Below are 23,883 nucleotides of genomic sequence, written 5' to 3' on the forward strand. Positions count from 1 at the left end.
TCTCACACACACACAAGCAGGCTCCCAATCTCTCTCTCACAGGCGCACACACACAAACAGGCTTCCAGTCTCTCTCTCTCTCACACACACAAGCAGGCTCCCAATCTCTCTCTCTTTCACAAGCACACACACACACAAACAGGCTTCCAGTTTCTCTCTCTCACACACACAAGCAGGCTCCCAATCTCTCTCTCTTTCACAGGCACGCACACAAGCAAGTTCGCTCATTTTTCAGCTTCGCTGGTTTAGGTTGAAGCAGCAGCCCACCACCTAGTCTCTCCTCTTCTCCCGTGGGCGCCGCTGCTGTGTCTCACACTTCTCCTCCTTTGGCTTGCTGATTTGAGCTCAGACATCTTTTTTTTTTCATTTTCGGCCCCGCTGGACTGGGCTCCAACAGGCACTGCTATCGCATTTTTTTTTTTCGGCCCCGTTGCCACATCTTTTTTCTTCATTTTCAGCTCCGTTGGCCTGGGTCCAATGAGCACCGCTGCCACATCTCTCTTCTTTTTCAGCACCACTGCTGGATCTTTCTTTGTTGTCAGTGCTGCTGCCATGTCTTTCTTCTTTTTTGGCTCCAGCAAATGGTGTCTCTCCTCGTCAGAAAGGTCGCACACCGATGCCGACGTCCTGCCTGCGCACTGACGCTGTCCTGCCTGCCTGCCCCACTGACGTCATCATCAAAGGCCCGTTTCAGCGTGCCAGCAAAGAGACCACATTTTGGGCCTTTAATGACGTTGAGAACTTGGGCAGCTGCAAAAGCCTCAGCAGGCTGCATCTAATGCATTTTAAAATTTCTTACACAGACCAGATTAAAAGTAAGATAGGGCCCGCGGGCCCTAGTTTGCCCACCCCTGGTCTAGTGTTTATAAAGTCTGTTCCCTTTAAGATTGGCAAGACAATTCTCTGATCCAGATGAAATTCAAATACACTTTTTGGTAAACTAAAAACTTATCCTAAATTTTTACCAAAGAGATCTAGGCGTCATAGTGGATAACACATTGAAATCATCGGTTCAGTGTGCTGCAGCAGTCAAAAAAGTAAACAGAATGTTGGGAATTATTAGGAAGGGAATGGTGAATAAAACGGAAAATGTCATAATGCCTCTGTATCGCTCCATGGTGAGACCGCACCTTGAATTCTGTGTACAATTCTGGTCGCCGCATCTCAAAAAAGATATCATTGCGATGGAGAAGGTATAGAGAAGGGCAACCAAAATGATAAAGGGGAATGGAACAGCTCCCCTATGAGGAAAGACTAAAGAGGTTAGGACTTTTCAGCTTGGAGAAGAGACGGCTGAGGGGGGATATGACAGAGATGTTTAAAATTATGAGAGGTCTAGAACCGGTAGATGTGAATCTGTTATTTACTCTTTCGGATAGTAGAAAGACTAGGGGGCACTCCATGAAGTTAGCATGGGGCACATTTAAAACTAATCGGAGAAAGTTCTTTTTTACTCAACGCACAATTAAACTCTGGAATTTGTTGCCAGAGAATGTGGTTAGTGCAGTTAGTATAGCTGTGTTTAAAAAAGGATTGGATAAGTTCTTGGAGGAGAAGTCCATTACCTGCTATTAAGTTCACTTAGAGAATAGCCACTGCCATTAGCATTGGTAACATGGAATAGACTTGGTTTTTGGGTACTTGCCATGTTCTTATGGCCTGGATTGACCACTGTTGGAAATAGGATGCTGGGCTTGATGGACCCTTGGTCTGACCCAGTATGGCATTTTCTTATGTTCTTATCTAAATCAGAGAATTGTCTTGCCAAACTTTTTTTTCCTACGCTTCACTTATGTAAAACTAAGCAGACTTTACCCACACTAGACTGTAGAAGAGGATAAGCCTTTTTTCCTAAGCCTTTAAGAATGACTATTTAAAAAAAAACAAAAGAAAAAAAACAACTGTGTGAAAAGCTCGAGTAACTAAAACCTGGAGCTCACTTACCCTATGAGCTGTAATTATCACTACTAGAAATAACACCTTCCAAAATTGATATTTGAGATGAACTGTGGCTAGAGGTTCAAATGGACTGGACATTAGCTTTGCTAAAACTATACTGAGATCCTACTGAGTAAAGGGAATCTTAATTGGAGTATGAAGGTTATAAAGGCCCTTTATGAACTTTCATATACTAAAGTGTTGAGAAATAATAGGAAGACAGTCTCTTTGATTGCATTAAGTGGTATAGCACTTAGATGCACTCTGACAGAGTTTAATTTCAATTCTGAATCTGAAAAACCAAGTAGATTTTGAAGAACGAAGGAAGCTGAACTGTTAAAGAGGATCTAGTTTATAAGTAGCACATCATAGGAAAATCTCTTCAATTTGTAGCTATATAATAGTCTAGTTGAAGGTTTTCTTGGTGCCAGGATTACCTCTCAGCTCTTGTGGAAAAAGCAATCAGTGAATTAATTTGTTCAACATCCATGCCATCAGAGCTAGAGAGTTTGGGTGAAGAAGGGATCCGTTCTGTGTAATGAGTGTTGGAAATATTTTCAGAAGTATGGGCAGAAATATTTCCAATTTGTATAGCCAAGGAAACCCAATTTGGCGCAGCCAAAATTATGCAATGAGAATCATCCTTCCCTTGTCTTTCCTCAGTTTGAACACAGTTTTATGAATGAATGGTATTGGAGGAAATGCATAAAGTAGGTGTGTGCTTCATTGGAGAAGGAAATCGCTGGATGCTAGAGCATTTGGAGCTAGTTTCTTGGAACAGCTCCGAACGCCTTCAGGCATTCCTGCTTCTTGCATTGCGTTGTGGCTTAAAGGCCTTCCTACACCTTGTCTTTCAGCCTAAGGGCCTTCTTACTCCTTGCCTTCCCTTCTGGCCTATCCAGGCCTTGTTTATCTCTGTGACCTATCTAGGCTTTCCATTGTCTTGCCCTTCGGTGCCTTCCATGCCTAAACTCTGCCTTCGAGCCTTTATGTTCCATGTCCCGTGTTGTCCTTGCCTCACCCTGTCCTGTCAGTCTAGTTCCTGTTGCAGTCCTTGCCTGCACTCAAGCTCCAGTTCTAGTCCTGGCCTGCAGGTAAGATCCAGTTCCAGTCCTTGCCTGTACTCAAACCTCAGGTCCAGTCCTCGCCTACATTCAAGCCTTATTTCCAGCCCTTACCTGTACTCTGTTCCTGTCCAAGCCTCAGTTCTAGCCCTTACCTGCACTCTGTTCCTGTCCAAGCCTCAGTTCCAGCCCTTACCTGCACTCTGTTCCTGTCCAAGCCTCAGTTCCAGCCCTTACCTGCACTCTGTTCCTGTCCAAGCCTCAGTTCCAGCCCTTACCTGCACTCTGTTCCTGTCCAAGCCCTGCCCCAGCCTTACCAGCCTGTCCAAGCCTTGCTCCAGACCAGTGGTTCTCAACCCTGTCCTGGGGACCCCCCCCCCCCCCCCAGCCAGTCGGGTTTTCAGGATATCCACAATGAATATGCATGAGAGAAAATTTGCATAAACTGCCTTCATAACATGCAAATTTTCTCTCATGCATATTTATTGTGGATATCCTGAAAACCCGACTGGCTGGGAGGGTCCCCAGGACAGTGTTGAGAACCACTGCTCTAGACTCACCATGAGGTACTGCTGCTGCAGAGAACTGCTGTCCCCAGAACCCAAGGGCTCAACCAGTGGGGGAGGGGGCTGGTTAGGCGGAAGACTATCCTTTCTCTGCAGTCCTGCACCACTCCAAGGATGGTGTTCTGTACATCCAACCAGGATGCGAGTCATAATATGATGCAAAAGCCAATAATCACCTTCAGGAGTAGGTATGGGACTCCTTGCCCTTCCAGCAAGTCAGACTTTAATTCTGACATTCCTGTTTCTATAAGAAAATTATTCCTTACCTGCTAATTTTCGTTCCAGTAGTACCATGGATCATTCCAGACGGTGGGTTATGTCCCCTGTCCAGCAGATGGAGTCAGAACAAAAACTCTCAGGGGAGATCCTATATGACCACACCTCCCCTGGCTCAACTCTCAGTAACTAGACTACCAGAGCCAAGAAGAGAAGAGACCCAGAGGGATCAAGTATGCAAAATTTCAGAAAACCGCTGTCAAACTGACAGTAACTAAATTTGGAAGTATAAAGCTCAACTGTGAACTTGCAAACAGCACTGCATGAACGCAGACTCTTAGTCCCGAAAAAGGATAGAGTGAGAAATGGAACAAGACAGGTAAGCAGGGATGTCCCACCAAATCAAACCCCCAAGACTAGGGAGGGTGTCTGGAATGATCCATGGTACTACAGGAACGAAAATTAGCAGGTAAGGAATAATTTTCTTTTCCCTGTACGTACCAAGATCATTTCAGACGGTGGGATGTACCAAAGCTTCCCTATCATGGGTGGGCCGCGGACAGCCCTGCCCTTATGACCCTGTCTCCCAGCTGACCGCCCGACGGCGCCCGGAAGTCTAGGCGATAATGTCTCGCAAAAGTATGGAGCGACTTCCAGGTGGCCGCCCTACAGATTTCCTGAGTGGAGACCGAAGAGCTCTCTGCCCAAGAAGTTGCCTGTGCGCGAAGGGAATGAGCCTTGACCGCTAAAGGGGGAGACTTACCTGCTCCCAGGTACGCTGCTATGATCGCTCCCCTTCAGCCAGCGAGCAATGGATTACTTGGAGGCCATGCAACCCTTCCTGGGTCCCGACCAAAGGACAAACAAATGATCAGAGAATCGAAAATCATTCGTGACCTCTAGATAATGCATCAAAGAACGCTGTACATCTAGCCTGCGCAAGTCCCCTGACTCAGAGGATGAAAATGACGGGAGCTCCACCGATTGGTTAAGATGGAACGCCAAAATCACCTTAGGAAGGAAGGACGGTACCGTACGCAGGGAAACCCCGCCGGCGTGAACCGGAGGTATGGTTCCCGACAGGATAAATCCTGCAGCTCGGAGATCCGGTGCGCCGAGGCGATTACAACCAGGAAAATGGTCTTGAGAGTGACGTCCTTGATGGAAGCGGAACCCAAGGGCTCAAAAGGTGCGCTACCAAGAGCCCGGAGCACCAGGTTCAAGTTCCGTGATGGACCTGGCGGCCGAATAGGAGGCTTCAGGTGTCTCAAACGAAAGATATCTAGATGGGAAGACAGAAGCGCCCCGCCTCTCCCCTGGAGAAGGGCCCCCAACGCTGCCACCTGGACCCGGAGGGAGTTATAGGCCAGTCCTAAATCCAGACCTGCCTGCAGGAACGCGAGAGTCTGTGCTACCGAAGCCTGGGTTGCCTGGATCGCACGCGAGGCGCACCATTCCTCAAAGACCTTCCACACGCGAACATACGTAATGGAGGTGGACGTCTTACGCGCCCGCAACAAAGTGGATACGACGGCCTCAGGATAACCGCAGCGCCTCAACTTGCGCCTCTCAAAAGCCAAGCCGCAAGACAGAAGTGATCTGCCGCTTAGAAAAATATTGGACCCTGGCGGAGTAGCCGTGGCAGATGTCTGAGGCGAAGAGGATCCTCTACCGCCAAATGGAGAAGATCAGTGAACCACGGTTGCCTGGGCCATTCCGGTGCCACGAGAATTACCGGTCCTTGGTGAGACTCTATCCGCCTGATAACCTTTCCCACCAGTGGCCATGGAGGAAACACGTATTTATTTATTTATAACTTTTATATACCGAGGTTCAATTAACAAGATTAATTATCACTTCGGTTTACATTACAACCAGCAAAATTAACAGAGACAAAGTCCTGTTTTACAAAGAACAGGGTAGAAATAATTTGGAACAACATACAGGAGTATGTACAGTAAGTACAGGAGACACTGTCACGGCCACGGGAGGACCAGCGCATCGACCCCTTCTGCGCCGTGTTCCCGTCTGCGGCTGAAGAAGCGCACGGCCTTTGCATTTCTGGCGGTTGCCATGAGGTCCATGTGCGGAACCCCCCAGCGCTTGATTATCAGATCCATCGCGTCCCCCGAGAGTTCCCACTCTCCTAGATCCAAGTGCTGTCAGCTGAGGAAGTCCGCTTGTACATTGTCGACGCCGGCAATGTGGGAAGCCGCTAGCCGCTGTAGATGGAGCTCCATCCACTCCATCAGCTGGTCGATCTCCAAAGATACGAGGCGACTCCTTGTGCCCCCCTGACGATTGATGTACGCCACCGTGGTCGCGTTGTCCGACAGCACTCGGACCGCCCGATGGTGTACCAACCGGAAGAATCCTTCTAGGGCTAGACGGACTGCTCTGGCCTCCAGCCGGTTGATGGGCCAACTTGACTCCTCCGCAGACCATCGGCCCTGTATCGAGCTGGCTTGACAAACCGCTCCCCAGCCGGTCAGACTGGCATCCGTGGTGACTATCACCCAGTCTGGGACCTCCAGAGACACCCCTTGAGCTAAGCGATGAGGGTCCAGCCACCACCGGAGGCTGCGGACCGTTGATCTTGGAATCGGCAGGATCGCCTGGAAATCCCACGACACTGGTTGCCACCGAGAAAGCAGGGCCCTCTGAAGGGGACGCAGGTGGGCGAAGGCCCACGGGACCAGATCGATAGTGGAGGCCATGGTTCCTAACACCTGCAGGTAGTCCCACGCCGTGGGTGACTCGAGCGCTATGAAGCTGCGAACCTGCTCGCGTAGAGCCTGTGCCCTCTCCAGGCGTAGAAACACCATGGCCGCTTTTGTGTCGAAGTGCGCTCCTAGGAAGTCCAGCGACTGGGAAGGACGCAGTCTGCTCTTTGGGAAATTGACAATCTACCCCAGCGATTGGAGAAGGTGTACCACCCTGTTGACTGCCTGACAGCCCTGTGATCGGGATTTCGCTCGGATTAGCCAATCGTCCAGGTAAGGACGCACCAGGATCCCCTCCCTTCGAAGAGCCGCTGCCACTACCACCATGATCTTTGTAAATACTCGTGGAGCCGTGGCTAAACCAAAAGGTAGGGCCCGGAACTGGAAGTGTTGTCCCAGGATCTTGAACCGAAGGTATCGCTGGTGGGCCTGATGGATCGGGATGTGGAGGTACGCCTCCGTAAGGTCCAGTGAGGCCAAATATTCCCTTGGATGCACCGCCGCCAGTACCGAGCGAAGCGTCTCCATCCGGAAACGGGGCACCCTGAGGGACTTGTTGACTGTCTTGAGGTCCAGAATAGGTCGGAAGGTACCTTCCTTCTTGGGAACCACAAAGTAAACAGAATAATGGCTGCGACCCAGGTCGGCGGCCGGAACCGGAACTATCGCGCCCAACGAAAGGAGGCGATCTAGGGTTTGCCGAACTGCCGTACGCTTGAGAAGAGACCCGCAAGGGGAGAACAGAAACCTGTCTCGAGGGGCGTGTACAAAATCCAACACGTAGCCATGCTTTAGAATATCTAGGACCCATTGGTCTGAAGTGATTTGGACCCACGCTTTGTAGAAGAGTGCAAGCCGACCCCCCAGCCGGGGAACAGACTCGTGGGTCCTCCTGACATCATTGGGCAGCCTTCTGGGAGGTGCCCGAGCCATGACCGTCCTTACCTTGACGGCGCCCTCGAAAGGATCGGTTCCAGGAGTGCGAGCGAGAGGATGACGTCCGAGGCGTCTGTTGTCTCGTAGGTCGAAACCGGCGCTGAGTTTGGTACCTGTTCCTGGAGGAATTGAATGATCTGGAGGAACGCGGCCTATCCTCCGGCAACTTGTGCACCGCGTTTTCGTTGAGTGACTTGATAATCTGGTCCAGATCTTCCCCAAAAAGATACCTGTCCTTGAAGGGGAGAGACCCCAGTCTGGTCTTGGAGGAGGCATCAGCCGACCAGTTTCGCAACCAGAGGAGACGAGCCGACACCGCCGCTACCATCGACCGGGCTAGGACTCTTATGAGATCGTACATGGCGTCCGCTCCGTAGGCGACCACGGCCTCCAACCTGTCCGCCTGTTGCGCTTCCGCCTCCGGCAAGGTCTGAGACATGAGGAGCTGTTGGACCCACCGGTGTCCCGCCCTCTGCGCCAGCGAACTGTAGATCGCTGCTCGCATTCCCAGAGCTGAAACCTCGAAGACCCGTTTGAGGTACACTTCCAGCTTCCTATCCTGCATATCCTTTAACGCCGTCCTGCCCATGACGGGAATCGTAGTATGTTTTGTAACCGCCGACACCGCAGAGTCCACCGCGGGTACTCTGAGGAGCTCCAAGAAATCCGACGGAAGCGGGTACAACTTCTCCATGGCTCTACCAACACTAAGGTTGGCCTCCAGCGTATCCCACTCACTGGAAATTAGCTGTAGAGTAGATTGATGAGTGGGAAAAGCCTTCGCCAGGGGACGGAGGCCCGCCAAGAGGGGGTCTCCTTTCTTGACCTTAGGGTCGGGCTCCACCGGATCCGGAGGAGGGTCGATGTCCATTTTCTGAAGGATGTGAGGGATGAGCTCATCCAGCTCCCCCGCCTGAAAAATCCGTAGCACTCTCGGATCGTCACCCTCCACCTGGGCCGCCAAGGTGGGGTCATCGCCGCCCGGCTCCAGAAGAGGATCGACCTCTACTGAGGGCTGCGGCGCCGCCGGCAGCAAGGAGGCATCCCGAGAAGGTCCCGGTCCTTCCCCGGCCCGTGGGACGCTACCCTGGGGGAAAAAAAACCCCAGGGGGGCAGCCGAGCAAGCTATTTTGGCCGGAGGCTGAGACCCCACTCCCAAGGGCATGTCCCTGCTGTGAACGAAAGCCCTGTGCATCAGGACTATAAACTCCGGCGAAAACGCCGGAACTCCCGAGGGAGGACCACTCTGAGACCCCCCGAGTTGAAACTTCGCCTGCATAGCCGCACCGGAGTCTAGGAAGGGGAGTGTCGCTGCGATCGGGGCCTCCGTGTCATCCTCTGACAGCCCGGCATGAGGAACAACCTGCAAAATGGCCGTCGTTCCCGCGCTCAGCGGGAACGGGGCCTGTCTCTTTCTCCCCACGCGGTCCTGACGGTGCCCGGCATCCCCCGGAGAAGGGCAGTCCTCCTTCCTCTGAAGAACCGCTCATGTGACGCTCCTCCCGGGACAGGGCCTCTCCCTGCCTGCCCCCGACTTCTGAACGCTGCATCGGAGCAAAGGCGGGGGGAGGGGCAGACTCGCGTGCGCGCGGCAAAGCCCGCCGCAGTGAAATGGATGAGGAGGCTAGGACTGGGCCAGACCCCCCCTCCCACCGACCCGGCGAAGACGTCGGGGAATTGGTCTTCCCGACGTGAGGCGGCCCCGGGGAATATTACTTCGCAGGGCCGCAGGTCGGGAGGTCCCTCGCTCCACTAGGGAGGGGAGGAGGTAATCCGAATAGGGCAGGGGGGAGAGATCGGCACCACCGACGTGCACCCCAAGTCCTCCCTAAACGTGCAACAACCTGATCCGCCTGAAAAACCTTAAAATAAGAAACAAAAAACACTTACCCCCAGGCCCGATGCCAAAAAGGGAGATGGAGGAAAGAAAGGAAAACAGTGAGAAAATGAGACAGTCTGTCAGCAAGGCACAGACTACCAAGGAATGCAGATCCCTCACTGTCTCTATGAATTAATATCCTATACTTGATCCCTCTACAAGTAAGCCTAGAAAACCTAAGCTAAAATGCTGGGGACCTCAGTGTCCCCTGCTCACATCTGCTGGAGTCAGAACGATACTGAGAGTTGAGCCAGGGGAGGTGTGGTCATATAGGACCTCCCCTGAGAGTTTTTGTTCTGACTCCATCTGCTGGACGGGGGACATAACCACCCGTCTGGAATGATCCTGGTACGTACAGGGAAACCTCATTTTGTCTGTACTGCCTGCTGAATTTGGAATCCTTCAAACTATCTGGAGTGCATTACTTGTCATTTTCCTAATTTTGAATCGTGGAACTGTGTAGAATACTGCTCCACCAATGCTGATCCATAAACATCTGCAGCAACCAGACCTCCAAGCTAAGGATCCCACTGCCTGATACGATTGTACCTCAAAGCCCAGCTTATTGGAAGTGCAGCAAATGCCCAGCAAAAAACTCTCCTACCTTTCTAGATTGTATGGGGTATGGTTCTCTTAACCCAACCTGGTGGGAATGTCAGTGCCTTCCTGGTTATATACCTCCAGACTGAGCTTGCCCAATTTGTTTTGCAACCAAACTAGCTTCCTTGGAGAGCACAGCACGTTCAGGCACAGGCAAATTTATCCAAAGACAATTAAACCCAGCATCAGGAGAAAAAAAATCTATTGCAACACCCAGTACAGCCTTCTTAAAAAAAAAAAAAAAAAAAAGGAGAGAGAATATTGCCGAGTGAATACCTATTACCTGCTTGCTGGACTTAATTACCTGCTGTTCTGCCGCTTCCCCCGAACGAGGGTGAGGAGGAATCCCGGCCCCAAGGTAGGCGGTGCCCTTGACATCATCTGGGAGGGACCGGTAAGATATAAAACCAGCCCTCCCTGCAGCTTTCTTGGACTTCTTTGTCAGTTCGTGAAGATTAAATAATTGGAAGGTTTTTCTTCAAATTTGAGTAAGTAAATAAGTACTTTTTAACTTCTCTAATACCCCCCAACTTCAGGAGAATTCAGATTGATATATGTGAACAGGATCAAGAAAGAGGACTCTGTTTGGTTACTATTTGACTGATTTCCTATACATATTATGCCACATACCAAAAGAAAGGCTCGGATAAGGGAGGCAATATCGTCATCCCCCTTACCTTTGTCAACTCAGCCTCAGATATCCTCTTTCTTCATGGCAGCAGCAGACAAGGCACTGGAGGACAAGGCCACTTTGGTTGTAGGCTCAGAGCGAGAACCTACACCATAGACTGATGCCATCTCATTGAGCCCCGGGGCTCCTAACACGCCTTCCCCACCATTTACTCTTCTAAATACATTTGAGGATCCCCTATCGATAGGAGAGGGTCCTCGAGATCAAGATTTTCCACTTGGACAACAGGGGGGAGGAGACCAAGCTGCGGGGAGAGTGGGGGAAGTAAGGCCTGAGATAGAAATAATTGTAAATAACAAAGGAGCAGAAATTACCATGGATACCTTATGGCAAGCTATTAAATCCTTAGAAAAGGCAATCATAAACTTGACTAAAACCAATTTAAATTCTCAACAAAGAGTACAGGATCTGGAAATTTTGTGGTTCAGAGTAATAATAAATGGGGTATAAATGATGAAAGAATGGAAAAAGTTGAGAATATCCAGAAAAACCTAGTTAAGACAGAGTTATCGAATTCTAAGAAATTGTAATATATGGAGAATACTTTAAAATACTCCAATTTAAGGATTATAAATTTCCCTTATCAGAAATTAATATCAGCTAGGAAATGCTTAAGGAATATTTACAATTTATTTTGAAAATACCAGATCAGTCTATTCCTGCCATAGCGAAAGAGTATTATTTTCCCCAAAAAACATCTTTAGGAAGTCAAGGGGGGAATGTACAATTAGAGGTATCCATGAATGTTTCTGAAATATTGGAAACTACGATTAATACTGAAATATCTGATAGAGCATCATTATTTGTTTCATTTTTACTTCCTACTGAGAGAGATACTGTGTTACGTTTATTTCTGAAACATCGATTGGAGAAGTTTCATGGGCAATTGATTTGGATATACCCTGACCTGCAAGGGCAACACAGATCAGAAGGAAGGAATTCCTTAGATTAAAATCAGATGTTCTTGCTAGAGGTGCCAGATTCATGTTGAGATTTCCATGTAGATGTGAAATATGGCATATGGAACATAAATATGTTTTCTATGAAACATCTTCTCTACAGGCTTTCCTAGAATCCCATCCCCCCAACGCAGAAATAGGTTAAGAGAAAGTAGTAGAGTTTGCCGTTATCTCTGATTGCTAGTCAGGGTGGGGTGGCGTAATGCAGCTCCCTTCTCTGTGGAAAGTTAAGTTTTGTCTTATCGCTCATGTATACTCTGTATCTCCTGAAATTACCTTAAAGGAAAAACGGATATGATTTGTTACATGATATGATGATTTATTCATTTGGTGTATTAACAGTATTTCTTTATAGAAACATAAAAACATAGAAATGACGGCAGAAGAAGACCAAACGGCCCATCTAGTCTGCCCAGCAAGCTTCGCACTTTTATTTTTTTTCTCATACTTATAGCTTCGCACTTTTATTTTTTTTCTCATACTTATCTAGTATACATTATATTTTTGTTATAATTTATACAATGCATAAATTTTAAAAAATCCCACTACTGCAGACTTAAATTGCCAAGAAAACATTACTTCTTTACCTATAAAGGTACAGCCTGCTTCCAAATTCAGCCCTGATTATCTAGAACCCCCAGCATATCCAGGCATAACTAAAAATAGCCAAAGGAAGTTAAAATCTGTTTCTATGATGCACATTTCTGCCATTCACAGCATGAAAGCTACCTCACAACAAACATTTAGCACAGCCTTTCTGAGAAGCACAACTAATGCAACTACAACTGGCCAAGTTAAATCAAGTTTCTTACCTACAAAACTAAATTCTGTTTCCACACAAGCTGTTAAGGTGGAGCGAAGCCAAGAGTCTTTCAAATCCACAGCATACACTGGTTCTTTGAAAACCACAGCTTGCCAAACTGATTTAAACAGCACAGTCAAGGCAACCTGCCAAATTAAGCCAAGCTCCTCACCTGCAAAAACAAATTCTATTTGTTTGTAATACTACTTCAGTTTTCCTACCCCGGTCTCAAACAGTAGAAGTTTTGAAACAGAAAGAACTGGTTGATTCAGTCCTGAGAACCCAGCAATCTTCATGTGCAGATAATAAACTGCTAACAAGATCAACTCTGACTCTTAGGAAAGCAGGGAGTACATACTCTATGCCAGCCTTCTCTGGACCTTTCCCGAGTATACAAGGCTCAGCAACTGACTCCAATCCTGTTACACAGAAGCCACTCCAGGCTGCTGTTCCCACCACAACTGTAGTTCTGCCTTTAGAGAAGTCTTGTGCTTCCGTTCAGTCCTCTTGCCAGGTGAAACCTTTTCAATGCCTTCTGCACATTTTCCATTATCTTCCCAGGCAGAGGGAATAGTAATTCCACCTGAACTTCTGCCGGTCGCAGCCCTGCCTCAGCTTCTGGAGAAGTCCACTCTGTCCATTCCACTCCGGGAGAAATCCTCTTATGAGAGGTTCCACTCCTGCTGACCCACTCCAGAAGGGGCAGTCTATCTCAGCCAGTCTGCGCCATAGGGACACTGTCCCAACAGTCCACTGCCAGGAAGGCGCTGTTCCAATCACCCAGCATCCAGGAGGAAATACTGGGAATCCAGCATCCAGGAGGCAGCGCTGTGGGTCTTGTCTCCCAACCTCGAGGAAACACTGTGCCGAGGGACCTACCTTCCACTCACTCTGTGCTGGTGGAACAGATTTCCCAGGATCCTGAGCGAGTGGTCTTATTCTCCAGTCACCCTATGCCAGTGGATTCACTCTCCACTCACCGGGCCGGTGGTCCAGTCTTTCCAGGATCCTGAGCCAGTGGCCTTACTCTCCAGTCATTCTGTGCCAGTGGTCCTGCTTTTCGGGCACCCTGAGTCCTGGACCATCCAATAGAGGGTGACTGTTCAGACGAAGTCAGCCTCAGAGAGAGCTCCAGCTCTGATCCAATCAGCCCAACAGAGAGTTCTTGCCAAGACAAAGTCAGCCCAGCAGGGAGTGCCTGCTCACAGCCAATCCAACCAGCAGGGGGCACCTGTCCTGACAGCCTCCCAGCCAAGCTTTGCCTTGCCTACCCAGCTAGGAAAATGGAATCCAGGAGGAGGGGGTCTTAAAGAGTGGGGGTACTGTTATGATTTCACCTGCTCCACAGCCTCATCGTACCCAAACTATGATGCCTCCCCACCAGCAGAGGTCTCCTCGGAGCTCTGTTTAGTGCTATCCCAATTAGCTCCTCACAGCTCAAACTCAGCCTGTGGTGCAGCCTCCTAGCCTGCATGAGTCCTCAGCGAACCATGTTTCCAGCCTTGCTAAGCTCCTCCTCCTTGCCCGCACTATACCCAAGCCTCAGTCCTACATTCTCCAGCCTTGACAAACCCTCCTCGTTTTTGCATAGAGTTGCCCTTGCATCCTTCCCCTAGCCATTGTTGCCTTGTGACCTCCGGGCCTTCTTGCTCCTTACTTTGTCTTATGGCATATGGTGTTCTTGCACCTTGCCTTGCGGCCTACTTACTCCTTGCCTTGCCTTCTGGCCTATCAAGGCCTTTCTATTGTCTTGCGTTTGGTGCCTTCCCTGCCTAACGCTGCCTTCGGGCCTTTATGTTCCATGTTCCTTGCTGTCCTTGTCTCGCCCTGTCCTGTCTTAGTCTAGCTCCAGTCGTCGCCTATACTCAAGCCTCACTTTCAGCCCTTACCTGTACTCTGTTCCTGTCCAAGCCTTGCTCCAGCCTTTACATAAGAACATAAGAAATTGCCATGCTGGGTCAGACCAAGGGTCCATCAAGACCAGCATCCTGTTTCCAACAGAGGCCAAACCAGGCCACAAGAACCTGGCAATTACCCAAACACCAAGAAGATCCCATGCTACTGATGCAATTAATAGCAGTGGCTATTCCCTAAGTAAACTTGATTAATAGCAGTTAATGGACTTCTCCTCCAAGAACTTCTCCAAACCTTTTTTGAACCTAGCTACACTAACTGCACTAATCACATCCTCTGGCAACAAATTCCAGAGCGTAATTGTGCGTTGAGTGAAAAAGAATTTTCTCCGATTAGTCTTAAATGTGCTACTTTCTAACTTCATGGAATGCCCCCTAGTCTATTATCCGAAAGTGTAAATAACAGATTCACATCTACTCGTTCAAGACCTCTCATGATCTTAAAGACCTCTATCATATCCCCCCTCAGCCATCTCTTCTCCAAGCTGAACAGCCCTAACCTCTTCAGCCTTTCCTCAAAGGGAAGCTGTTCCATCCCCTTTATCATTTTGGTTGCCCTTCTCTGTACCTTCTCCATCGCAACTATATCTTTTTTTAGATGCGGCGACCAGAATTGTGTGCAGTATTCAAGGTGCTGTCTCACCATGGACTCACCTGCACTCTGTTCCTGTCCAAGCCTTGCCCCTGCCTTACCAGCCTGTCCAAGCCTTGCTCCCACCATACAGCCTGTCCAAGCCTTGCTCCCAACTCACCATGATGTACTGCCACCTCAGAGACCTGCTGGCCCCCAGAACCCATAACTCAACCAGTGGGGAAAGGGGCTGGTTAGGCGGAAGACCAGCCCTAGTCTTGCCCTGTAGTCCTGCGCCACTACATCCAGCCAGACCCTGAGACATAACACTTGTTTTAGTATTTGTAATTGCTCTAGGGATTACAGAGGACAGCTTGCTGAGTTGGTTGGTAGTAGATGAAGAAAATTTAGACAACCTTCCCAAACAAAATTTAAAACCCAAGGGTCTATTGTGATGTTTGACCACTGGTTGATATAATGTACTAGTCTTCCCCATAAGTGGAAGCAATTGGAGAGAAAGAGCAGTTGCTGAAGTCTTGTAGTCAAAACTAGGGCACTGATTTTGAACAGACTGTTTGCTATTCTGTTCTGTCTTTTGAAGAAGGCCTAGTCTGCTGCTGTTGTTGAGGTGCCTGTGACCATTGCCTATAACATGTACAAGGTGGATATATTTTCCAAGAGTAGTATTACTGTCTTTTGTAAGGCTGCTGCTATCTCTTTTGTGAAGAGGTTTCTACAGTTGCTGATGTCAAGAGCTTCTTTTACTTTATCTCCAAATAGGTTTATTTCCTATACAGGAAGCATTTGCTACTTTATCTTGGACATCCTCATGCAATCCTAACACTTTAAGCCATACTAACTAGTCTTCTTGAATCTATTGTTATTGCAGAATATCTCAAAGAGGTGTTAAAGATATCGAAAATAGATTTCACCAAATGCTTTAAGCATACCTCTGGCATCTGAAATGTGCAAAGAAAATTTTTATTGAATCCCTGGGCTCAGAGACTCTGTGGTTTGTTCGATATTCTACAATGTGTTATATAAATATTACACCATTTGGAATTAGTAAGCAGAGATTCTTACTTGAGCCATCGCTGATTGAAAGACTTTTTTGCCAGCTGTGTCTAACTGCTTGGTATCTCTCCCCAGGGGGTGCTAAAAAAACACTTTCATCAGGAAGAACCTGTGTTCTCGTCTCCTGAACACTGTTGGACTTTATACCTGAAGTCCACTGGTGCGATTTTTAAGGGTTCCTGCCAGATTTTAAGTTGGACATCCTGAAGACTTTTATGCATTGGAATAGCCATAGACTGCTTTTGAGGCTGAATGAACTTCAACACTCCAGGAAACTCTTCATTGACAGTTTTTTCATTTTCTAAATTAAAAGAAATTGCAGCGGCCATCTTTTGAATAAAAGCAGGATATGTCTTGTCATCTGGTGGTGTTGCAGTCCTCTGTTTCCAGAGATAGATTAGATTAGATGGAAAATCTATGGAGCCTGCAATCGATATAAGAATGAGATCCATAAGAGGACAGTCATTTTCAGAATCTGCGATAATCAATATTAGATTCTTATAAGAAGGAGTTGTAGGGAAATGCTTCATGTAAGAAAGGATAAAATCCATCCACATTCTCAGAACAAAAAATGATATTCAGCAGGGACTGAACAGTGTACTGTATATGAAATGTAAGACTCTGGTATTAAAATTGATTGATATGATTTATGGCTCTGAAGTGGTGCATCAGCACCAATGATATCTGCACTAAGGTTGATGGTGCCAACATCTGAAGGCTCTTTGGGTCTGCGGCTTTTGATTTCGAAGACTGGCTCCTTCAGTCTTTGGAAGAGTATGGCACCTGAGACCTTTTTCTGGATGCCTTAAGCATGATTTATAGAGGACCCTGACCTTTTTGAGTTAGGTACTGGTCTATCTGAAGAACCACCTTTCTCCTTATCCTATGGGGATGAAAAATATTTCACCTTGAGCTCACTGTTAATTTGAACTTGTAGGGACATTCTTCCACATGCTGAGCAGGCAGACATATCATGTGAAGGCCCCAAACATCAAAGTCACAAGTCACGGAGGTCCTGGCTAGATATCTTATGATGACAGTTGGAACTCAATTTGAAAGCATTTACCTGAGCAAGATCTTATGTCCAATGTAAGGAAAGAATCAAGAAAATCTAGAATACTAAACTAATAATTCTGGAGGTTCAAAAGAATAAATGAGAACTGAAATGAGAACAAAAAATATAAGTGAGGCAAAAGCAGCTGAAGAGAGAGAGCAATATTTCCATTTGCTTTGGTGGATGAAAAAATTCCAAGTAGGCAGCTGCACAGAAATTCCTGAGCATGGTCAGAAAGACTAAGTTTTGCTAAGCTGGAAGAGAGAAGCTTCCATGTTGGTACTGTCAGATGACATCATTCACTTGTGTGGATGGATTTGTCCTGCTTGTCCACGGAGAAAATCATGCTCCATAACAATTGCACGCAACTGCACATATTTCATATTCATTTATTCTAAAAAAAAAAATCATATTTGTTTCAGAACTTGTTTGTTCTCTAATTAAATTGTATCTTTAACTAAACATTTGTTATTACTTTTACCCTTGAAACAGTGTACAAAAATAAGTCCAGGACTTTATTAGCCATCACACAAGTGAACAGAGATGACAACTTGCCCAAGATTTCCCACATTTACACTCAACCATCAACCACAGCCCTGTAGTGGTTTAGTTTAGAGTAATGAGATCAAATAACTATCCTCTGATCACTAATGTAAATCTTGGCACTATCTCTCACCCTCTTACTCATCATTGTATCATGCTGACATTTAACATGGTCACTTTTCAGGTGTGTCAGGAATACATTATCCAACTAATATCATTTACCCAACACCATAACTAACCATACCAGGCTACTGAATTTGGGATTGTTTTTTTTGACACTCCACCTAAAGCAAGTCCCAATGGTTCCTGTTTTATACAAAATACCACAGATAATTATGTTCCATGTGGCCCAGTGTCCTACTCTTCATTTAGTTTGATTTATACACTTTTTGCTACAATAACCAAATACTTTAATAAATGGCTCCAGTCATCATATACACTAATTTGCATTTCAGGATTTTTTAAAAATAATTAATAACCTATGTTTACCCACAAAATTACAGAAACCAAACAGTTTATCTGGAAGTAATGTGTTATTACACTATTGTGGCAAAACAGGAGTTTTAACTATTAATGGCAGACTGGATAGAACAGTTGGGTCTTTTTCTGCCATCACATACTTTCAGGACGATGCAATAAGAGGTGCAGGAGAGCCGGCGCTCTGAGTTGAGAGCCCGCTCTCCCGATGGCCCAGGCAGCTCTCCTGGGCGTGCGGTTTTGTATTCAAATGAGGCCGCGTGCTAATAAGGAGGCGCTAGGGAACTAGTGAGTCCCTAGCGCCTCCTTATTAGAGGAAGTGGTGGCTATCAGAGGGCCTGACAACAGATGCTTAATTTTATCGGCGTCTGTTTTCTAACCTGCGGACAGCCATGGGTTTGGAAAACAGACGCCTGTAAAACTGAGTGTCTGTTTTCAAACCTGTTGACCAGCGGGCAGATTTTTTTTCGTGCCTCCGACTTAATATCGCTATGATATTAAGTCAACCTTTTTTTTCTGCTTTTCTGTACACTTATCCTGGTGCTTTCAAAGTTAATGCCTGCCCTTGGGCAAATAACTAATTTGCAAGTGATGAGCGCTGTTAATTTTTTTTTTGGGGGGGGGTAGGTTGGCCACGCGTTTTCCACGTGCTATTACCATTTACAGTATATAAGGGGTAATAAAAGTACATTTAAAAAGCGCAGCCGAGCGCATCGCTCTGTATTGGCCTGCTTGTTACTATGTAAAACTCCCTTTGAGAACTTCTGACAATTTGAGCTGGACAGGAGGTGGCAGCATAACAATATAGTGTCCCATAGTCACCAGCAGCTGGAGCTGACAGAGTTAATCCCAGAGTCAGAACCAGCTGCTGCTGCTGCTGTGAGTCTCAGTGTTTCTGTTTCAGCTTCTAGGACAGACAAAACTGGTTGAGACACAGTTGGTTATAGCTGAGAGGAGAATGTTATTCTTTCAGCAGGGGAATTTACAGCTGGGTGCTGACAAGAAATGTAACATGATTTCTAATTGTCTTTCATATCAGCCTAATAAATAACCAGGTAGTAGTTGGGAGATTACTAAAATCGTCAGATCTAACTGTGAAAATTGCAGCACTCAACTCTGCAGACAAACTGATTTAAATATATCAGTTAGTGTTACAGTGAAAATCCTCTTTCCTTTCCCATGTATGTTGCAATACAGTGATTAGTGACCCAAGTGAGTGAGTGCTATAGGATCCCAATATTTCTAGTAAATGATCTGTGAATGCCTCAGAATCCTGTGACCTCAGACTGTTGTGAGGTCACAATGTCCCCAGAAACCCTCAGGGAGTAGCTTGTGGGCAGGGTACTTGGCTCAGATACAAGCGGAAGCCTAACTGGGTGGAAGGTTACCAGCAGATGCACTTGCGCAGGTGCAGTGCCTGCTGGGACCCTCAAGTGGCCAAGGTTTTAACCCCTGATGGTGGTAGGGACAGTGCTCTATATATCTTTGCATAACTTAAAACAAGCTATAAACCTATAGACAACTACAATTAAAAGAAACCAAAAGCATAGCCTGGAAAAGCCTCATACTTACACTTAAGCTGAAAGAAATGGATTTTGGTTCATTGACTTTGAAGGGATGATTAATGAAAAGATGCTCTTCCTCCTCCTCATCATCAGAAACGTGAGGCTTATTCACAATCTCATCATCCTTGCTTTGAGCAATCTGTTTACATTTCTTAGAAAAACAAAGAAAAGGAACACTATTTACAATTTGCAAGAAAATCAAAATATCTAAACTCAGCTTCCCAGAGTAGTTATTACACTACCAAAGTGATGGTCTGTAGAATGCTTGGATCTACTGCAAAACACCACCCATAACGAATTTGGAGAAAGCCCAGAGCAAAAATGATTACACATCAAGATAATCTGACTTAGAATAAGTTTAAGGCATTGGGTTTATTTCGCATGGAAAACAAAGGCTAAATGGTAACTTTATAGAAGTCTTCAAATGCATAAGAGGGAATTCCAATGATGGTGACAAGTTGTTCCAAGAATCAGGAAACTACATTGGCATGGATGGAGAAATTACTATTTACCTGATAATTTCCTTTTCTTTAATAAGGACAGGTGAATCCAAAACCAGTAGGTTATGCACCTTTACCAGCAGATGGAGACGGAGCAAAGCTGACATGATAGTATATAAACCCCTGCAGTGACATCAGCCTGCCAGTATTCTCTGTAAAAGCCAACTGTGGACAAACTAACAAAACTTGATTATTAACAGATAACCATTCCAGCACTCAGCCAACAGGAAAACACTAATCTCAGACAAGGAGTGTAGTAACACTAGTCTAGGGACTGGATTGACACTTATCAGTACCCCCCGGAACACACAGCCATGCAGGATGACAATGGCACAACCATCCAGCAGCCAAGGGTGGGAAGGTGGATTCAACTGTCCTTATTAAAGAAAAGGAAATTATCAGGTAAGTAGTAATTTCTCCTTTCTTAGTATATGGACAGGTGAATCCAAAACCATGATGGGATGAATCAAAGCTCCTCGCAAACAAGGCGGGAGGCTACCCCCCGGTCCAGTCAAAACCGCATTGGTGAAGGCTGCATCCTCCAGGCCCTGTACATCCAGGCGACAATGCCTGGAAAAGGTATGTAAAGAGGACCACATGGCAGCTCGGCAAATGTCAATGGGAAACAACAATCCAACTATCACCCATGACACTGCCTGAATCCTAGTGGAATGAGCCCTAACCTGACTAGGCAATGGCTGCTCAGCATCCACATATGCTGCTGTGACTACCTCCTTAATCCAGCAGGCAATTGTAGCCAGCGAAACCGGCTCATCCTGTTTACTCCCACTGTGGAGTATAAACAGCCGGTCTGTCTTCCTGAGAGGTTCAGAAACCTCTAAATACCTCAAGATATGCCTTCTTGACATCCAAGGGCTGTAACAGGCGATATTCCTCTGCATCTATTCCCCTGTCCAGAGATGGCAGGGAAACAGACTGATTCAAATGAAAATCCGAGACCACTTTTGGAAAAAGGAGGAATAGTATTGCAGCTGTATCACCCCTTGAGTCACTTGTAGAAACGGCTCCCAGCAAGACAAGGCCTGTAGTTTGGATACTGGACACACAGAAGAAATTGCCACAAGAAATATAGGGTTTTTTTGTTTTGTTTTTAATTCAGTAACCTCAAGGAAAACTGCTAAAAAATCCAAAACTAGATTAAGACCCCACAAGGGCACCGGTAACCGTAAGGGAGTATGAAGATGCTTTACTCTTTTCAAGAAACGGGCCACATCCAGATGAGCCGACAAGGGCCCACCATTCATCTGACTTCGGAAACAGGCAAGAGCTGCCACCTGTACCTTTAAGGAATTAAGGGCCAGCCCTTTACTCAATCCATCCTGCAAAAATTCCAAAATGAGCGGGATCTTAACTGAACAAGGAGAAAGCCCTCGATCTTCCCAACAAGCCTCAAACACTCACCAAACCTGCACATAGGCTAAGGAAGTGGAGAACTTTCTCACTCGTAGCAAGTAGAATATCCATGTTTCAGCAACCTAGCTCTCTCAAGGACCCTACATAAGACAAAATCGATTCGGATCTTCATGAAGAACAGGATCCTGCCATAGCAGATCCCTCTGAGCAGGACACCAAAGGGGAGAGTCCACCAGGAGCCTTCACAAATCTGCAAACCACTGTTTTCTGGGCCATTCTGGTGCACCATCCCCCTGTGACTCTTGATCTTCCCAATTATCCTGCCCAACATGGGCCAAAGGGGCTTGTCCGCCAGCCATTCCACCACGAGGGCATCAATGTCCAAAGACTTTGTATCTCTCCTGTGACTGAAGAAGTGAGGGACTTTCTCATAGCGAGAAGTCGCCAGTAGGTCCATAAACGGAAGGTCCTAGCAATCCACTATTAGCTGAAATGCCTCATTTGGCAATTCCCATTCTCCTGGATCCAGACTCTGTCTGCTGAGAAAGCTGGCTCTTATGTTGTCTTTTCCTACAATGTGTGAGGCTGAGATCTCCTGAAGATGCACTTCCACCCATTCCATAAGTTGGGCTATTTCCTGCGACACTTGCTGGCTTCTAGGTTCCTCCCTGTCGATTGATATACGCCACTGTCATTGCATTGTCTGACATTATCTGGACCGTTCAACCCTACAATCTGTCGTCAAACCGCAAGCATGCCAATCAGACCGCATGGGCTTCCAGCCAATTGATGTTCCAGGGAGACTCTTCTGTACTCCAGCGTCCTTGCGCTGTTAGCTCCAGGGGAGCTCACATCTCTCGTGAGTACTAGCCAGTACGGTGATCTTTGATCTTGGGAAACCCTCTTTCTTAGATGATCCGCTTTTAACTACAACTGCAATTGAGTGCAGACCTCCATTGGCAGGTGAAGCTGAATCGAACAGTCATGAGACTCTGGGCTCCAACGACTCAGCAGAGTGTGCTGAAGAGGACATATATGCGCCCTCACCCACAGCACCCCCTCCAGAGTTGCCGCCATCAATCTGAGCACCTGTAGACAGGACCACACTGTCAGGCTTATTGTGTTAGTCAACTGACTCACCTGCACCGCTAGCTTATGAATACAGCCTTCCAGCAGGAACAGCCTGCCCTGTTTCATGTTGAACTGAACACCAAGATAGTCTAGTGACTGTGATGGCTGAAGATTGGGTCGTGAACCTGGCCAAGAGCAACCTAGCTCCTGCAACAAGGAGATCACCCTGCACAAGGCCCAGAGGCTTTCTTCAGGACTCTTGGCCCAAATCAGTCAGTTGTCCAAATATGGGTGTACCAGGATCTCCGCTTTTCTCAATTCCGCCACCACCACCACCATAACCTTGAAAAAAGTTCTGGGCGCAGTGGCCAAACCAAAAAGTAGCGCTCGAAACTGATGATGACACCCCAAAACCGCAAAATGCAGAAATCGTTGATGCTCTAGTCTGATGGGAATATGCAGGTATGCCTCAAGACAGATCCACAGATGACAGGAACTCCCCCGACTATACTGCCATTATCACTGAGTGCAAAGTTTCCATGCAAAAACTGGTCACACGCAAATGACAGTTCTTGGGCACAATTAAATAAATGGAATATTAGCCCGAATTTTCTTGAAACGTGGGCACTGGAACCACAGCTCGCAGGCTGAGGAGTCTTGAAAATGTACACTCCACTGCCTGTCTCTTCTGCGGAGAGTTGCAGGGAGACACCATGAACACGACCTGAGGAACATTGCGAAACTCCAGCACATAGCCATTTCCTATCACTTCTAGAACCCAAATTAATAAGACAGGCTAAGAAAGAATTTGAAAAGAAGTTGGCCGTAGAGGCAAAAACTCACAGTAAAAACTTTTAAAAATATATCCGAAGCAGAAAGCCTGCGAGGGAGTCAGTTGGACTGTTAGATGATCGAGGGGTTAAAGGGGCACTTAGTGAAAATAAGGCCATCACAGAAAGATTAAACAATTTCTTTGCTTCGGTGTTTACTGAAGAGGATATTGGGGAGATACCTGTTCTAGAGAAGGTTTTCATGGGTAATAATTCAGATGGACTGAACTAAATCTCGGTAAACCTAGAAAATGTGGTAGGTCTGATTGACAAACTGAAGAGTAGTAAATCACCTGGACCAGATGTATACACCCAAGGGTTCTGAAGGAACTCAAAGACGAAATTTCAGATCTAGTAGTAAAAATTTGTAACCTATCATTAAAATCATCCATTGTACCTGAAGACTTGAGGGTGGCTAATATAACCCCAGTATTTAAAAAGGGCTCCGGGGCAATCCAGGAAACTACAGACCAGTTAGTCTGAATTCAGTGCCAGGAAAAATAGTGGAAAGGGTTCTAAAGATCAAAATCACAGAAC

The 23,883-nt window shown here is 46.8% G+C and overlaps 1 protein-coding gene across 7 annotated transcripts in view; it reads right to left on the minus strand.

Annotated features, from left to right (window-relative positions):
- SON (SON DNA binding protein) overlaps positions 1 to 23,883 on the minus strand; it is a 236,639-nt gene that overhangs the window by 38,583 nt on the left and 174,173 nt on the right. For all 7 annotated transcript variants that reach the window (XR_003857026.1, XR_003857024.1, XR_003857027.1 and 4 more), the window contains one exon: positions 19,579 to 19,722. Coding sequence is in view for 3 of the 7 variants with exons in the window: in XM_029603546.1 (XP_029459406.1) it covers positions 19,579 to 19,722 (144 nt within the window). In the remaining 4 variants the exon portion in view is untranslated. The remainder of the gene's footprint in view (positions 1 to 19,578; positions 19,723 to 23,883) is intronic.

Source organism: Rhinatrema bivittatum, chromosome 5 (genome assembly GCF_901001135.1).
Source record: "Rhinatrema bivittatum chromosome 5, aRhiBiv1.1, whole genome shotgun sequence".
Lineage (NCBI taxonomy): Eukaryota > Metazoa > Chordata > Amphibia > Gymnophiona > Rhinatrematidae > Rhinatrema > Rhinatrema bivittatum.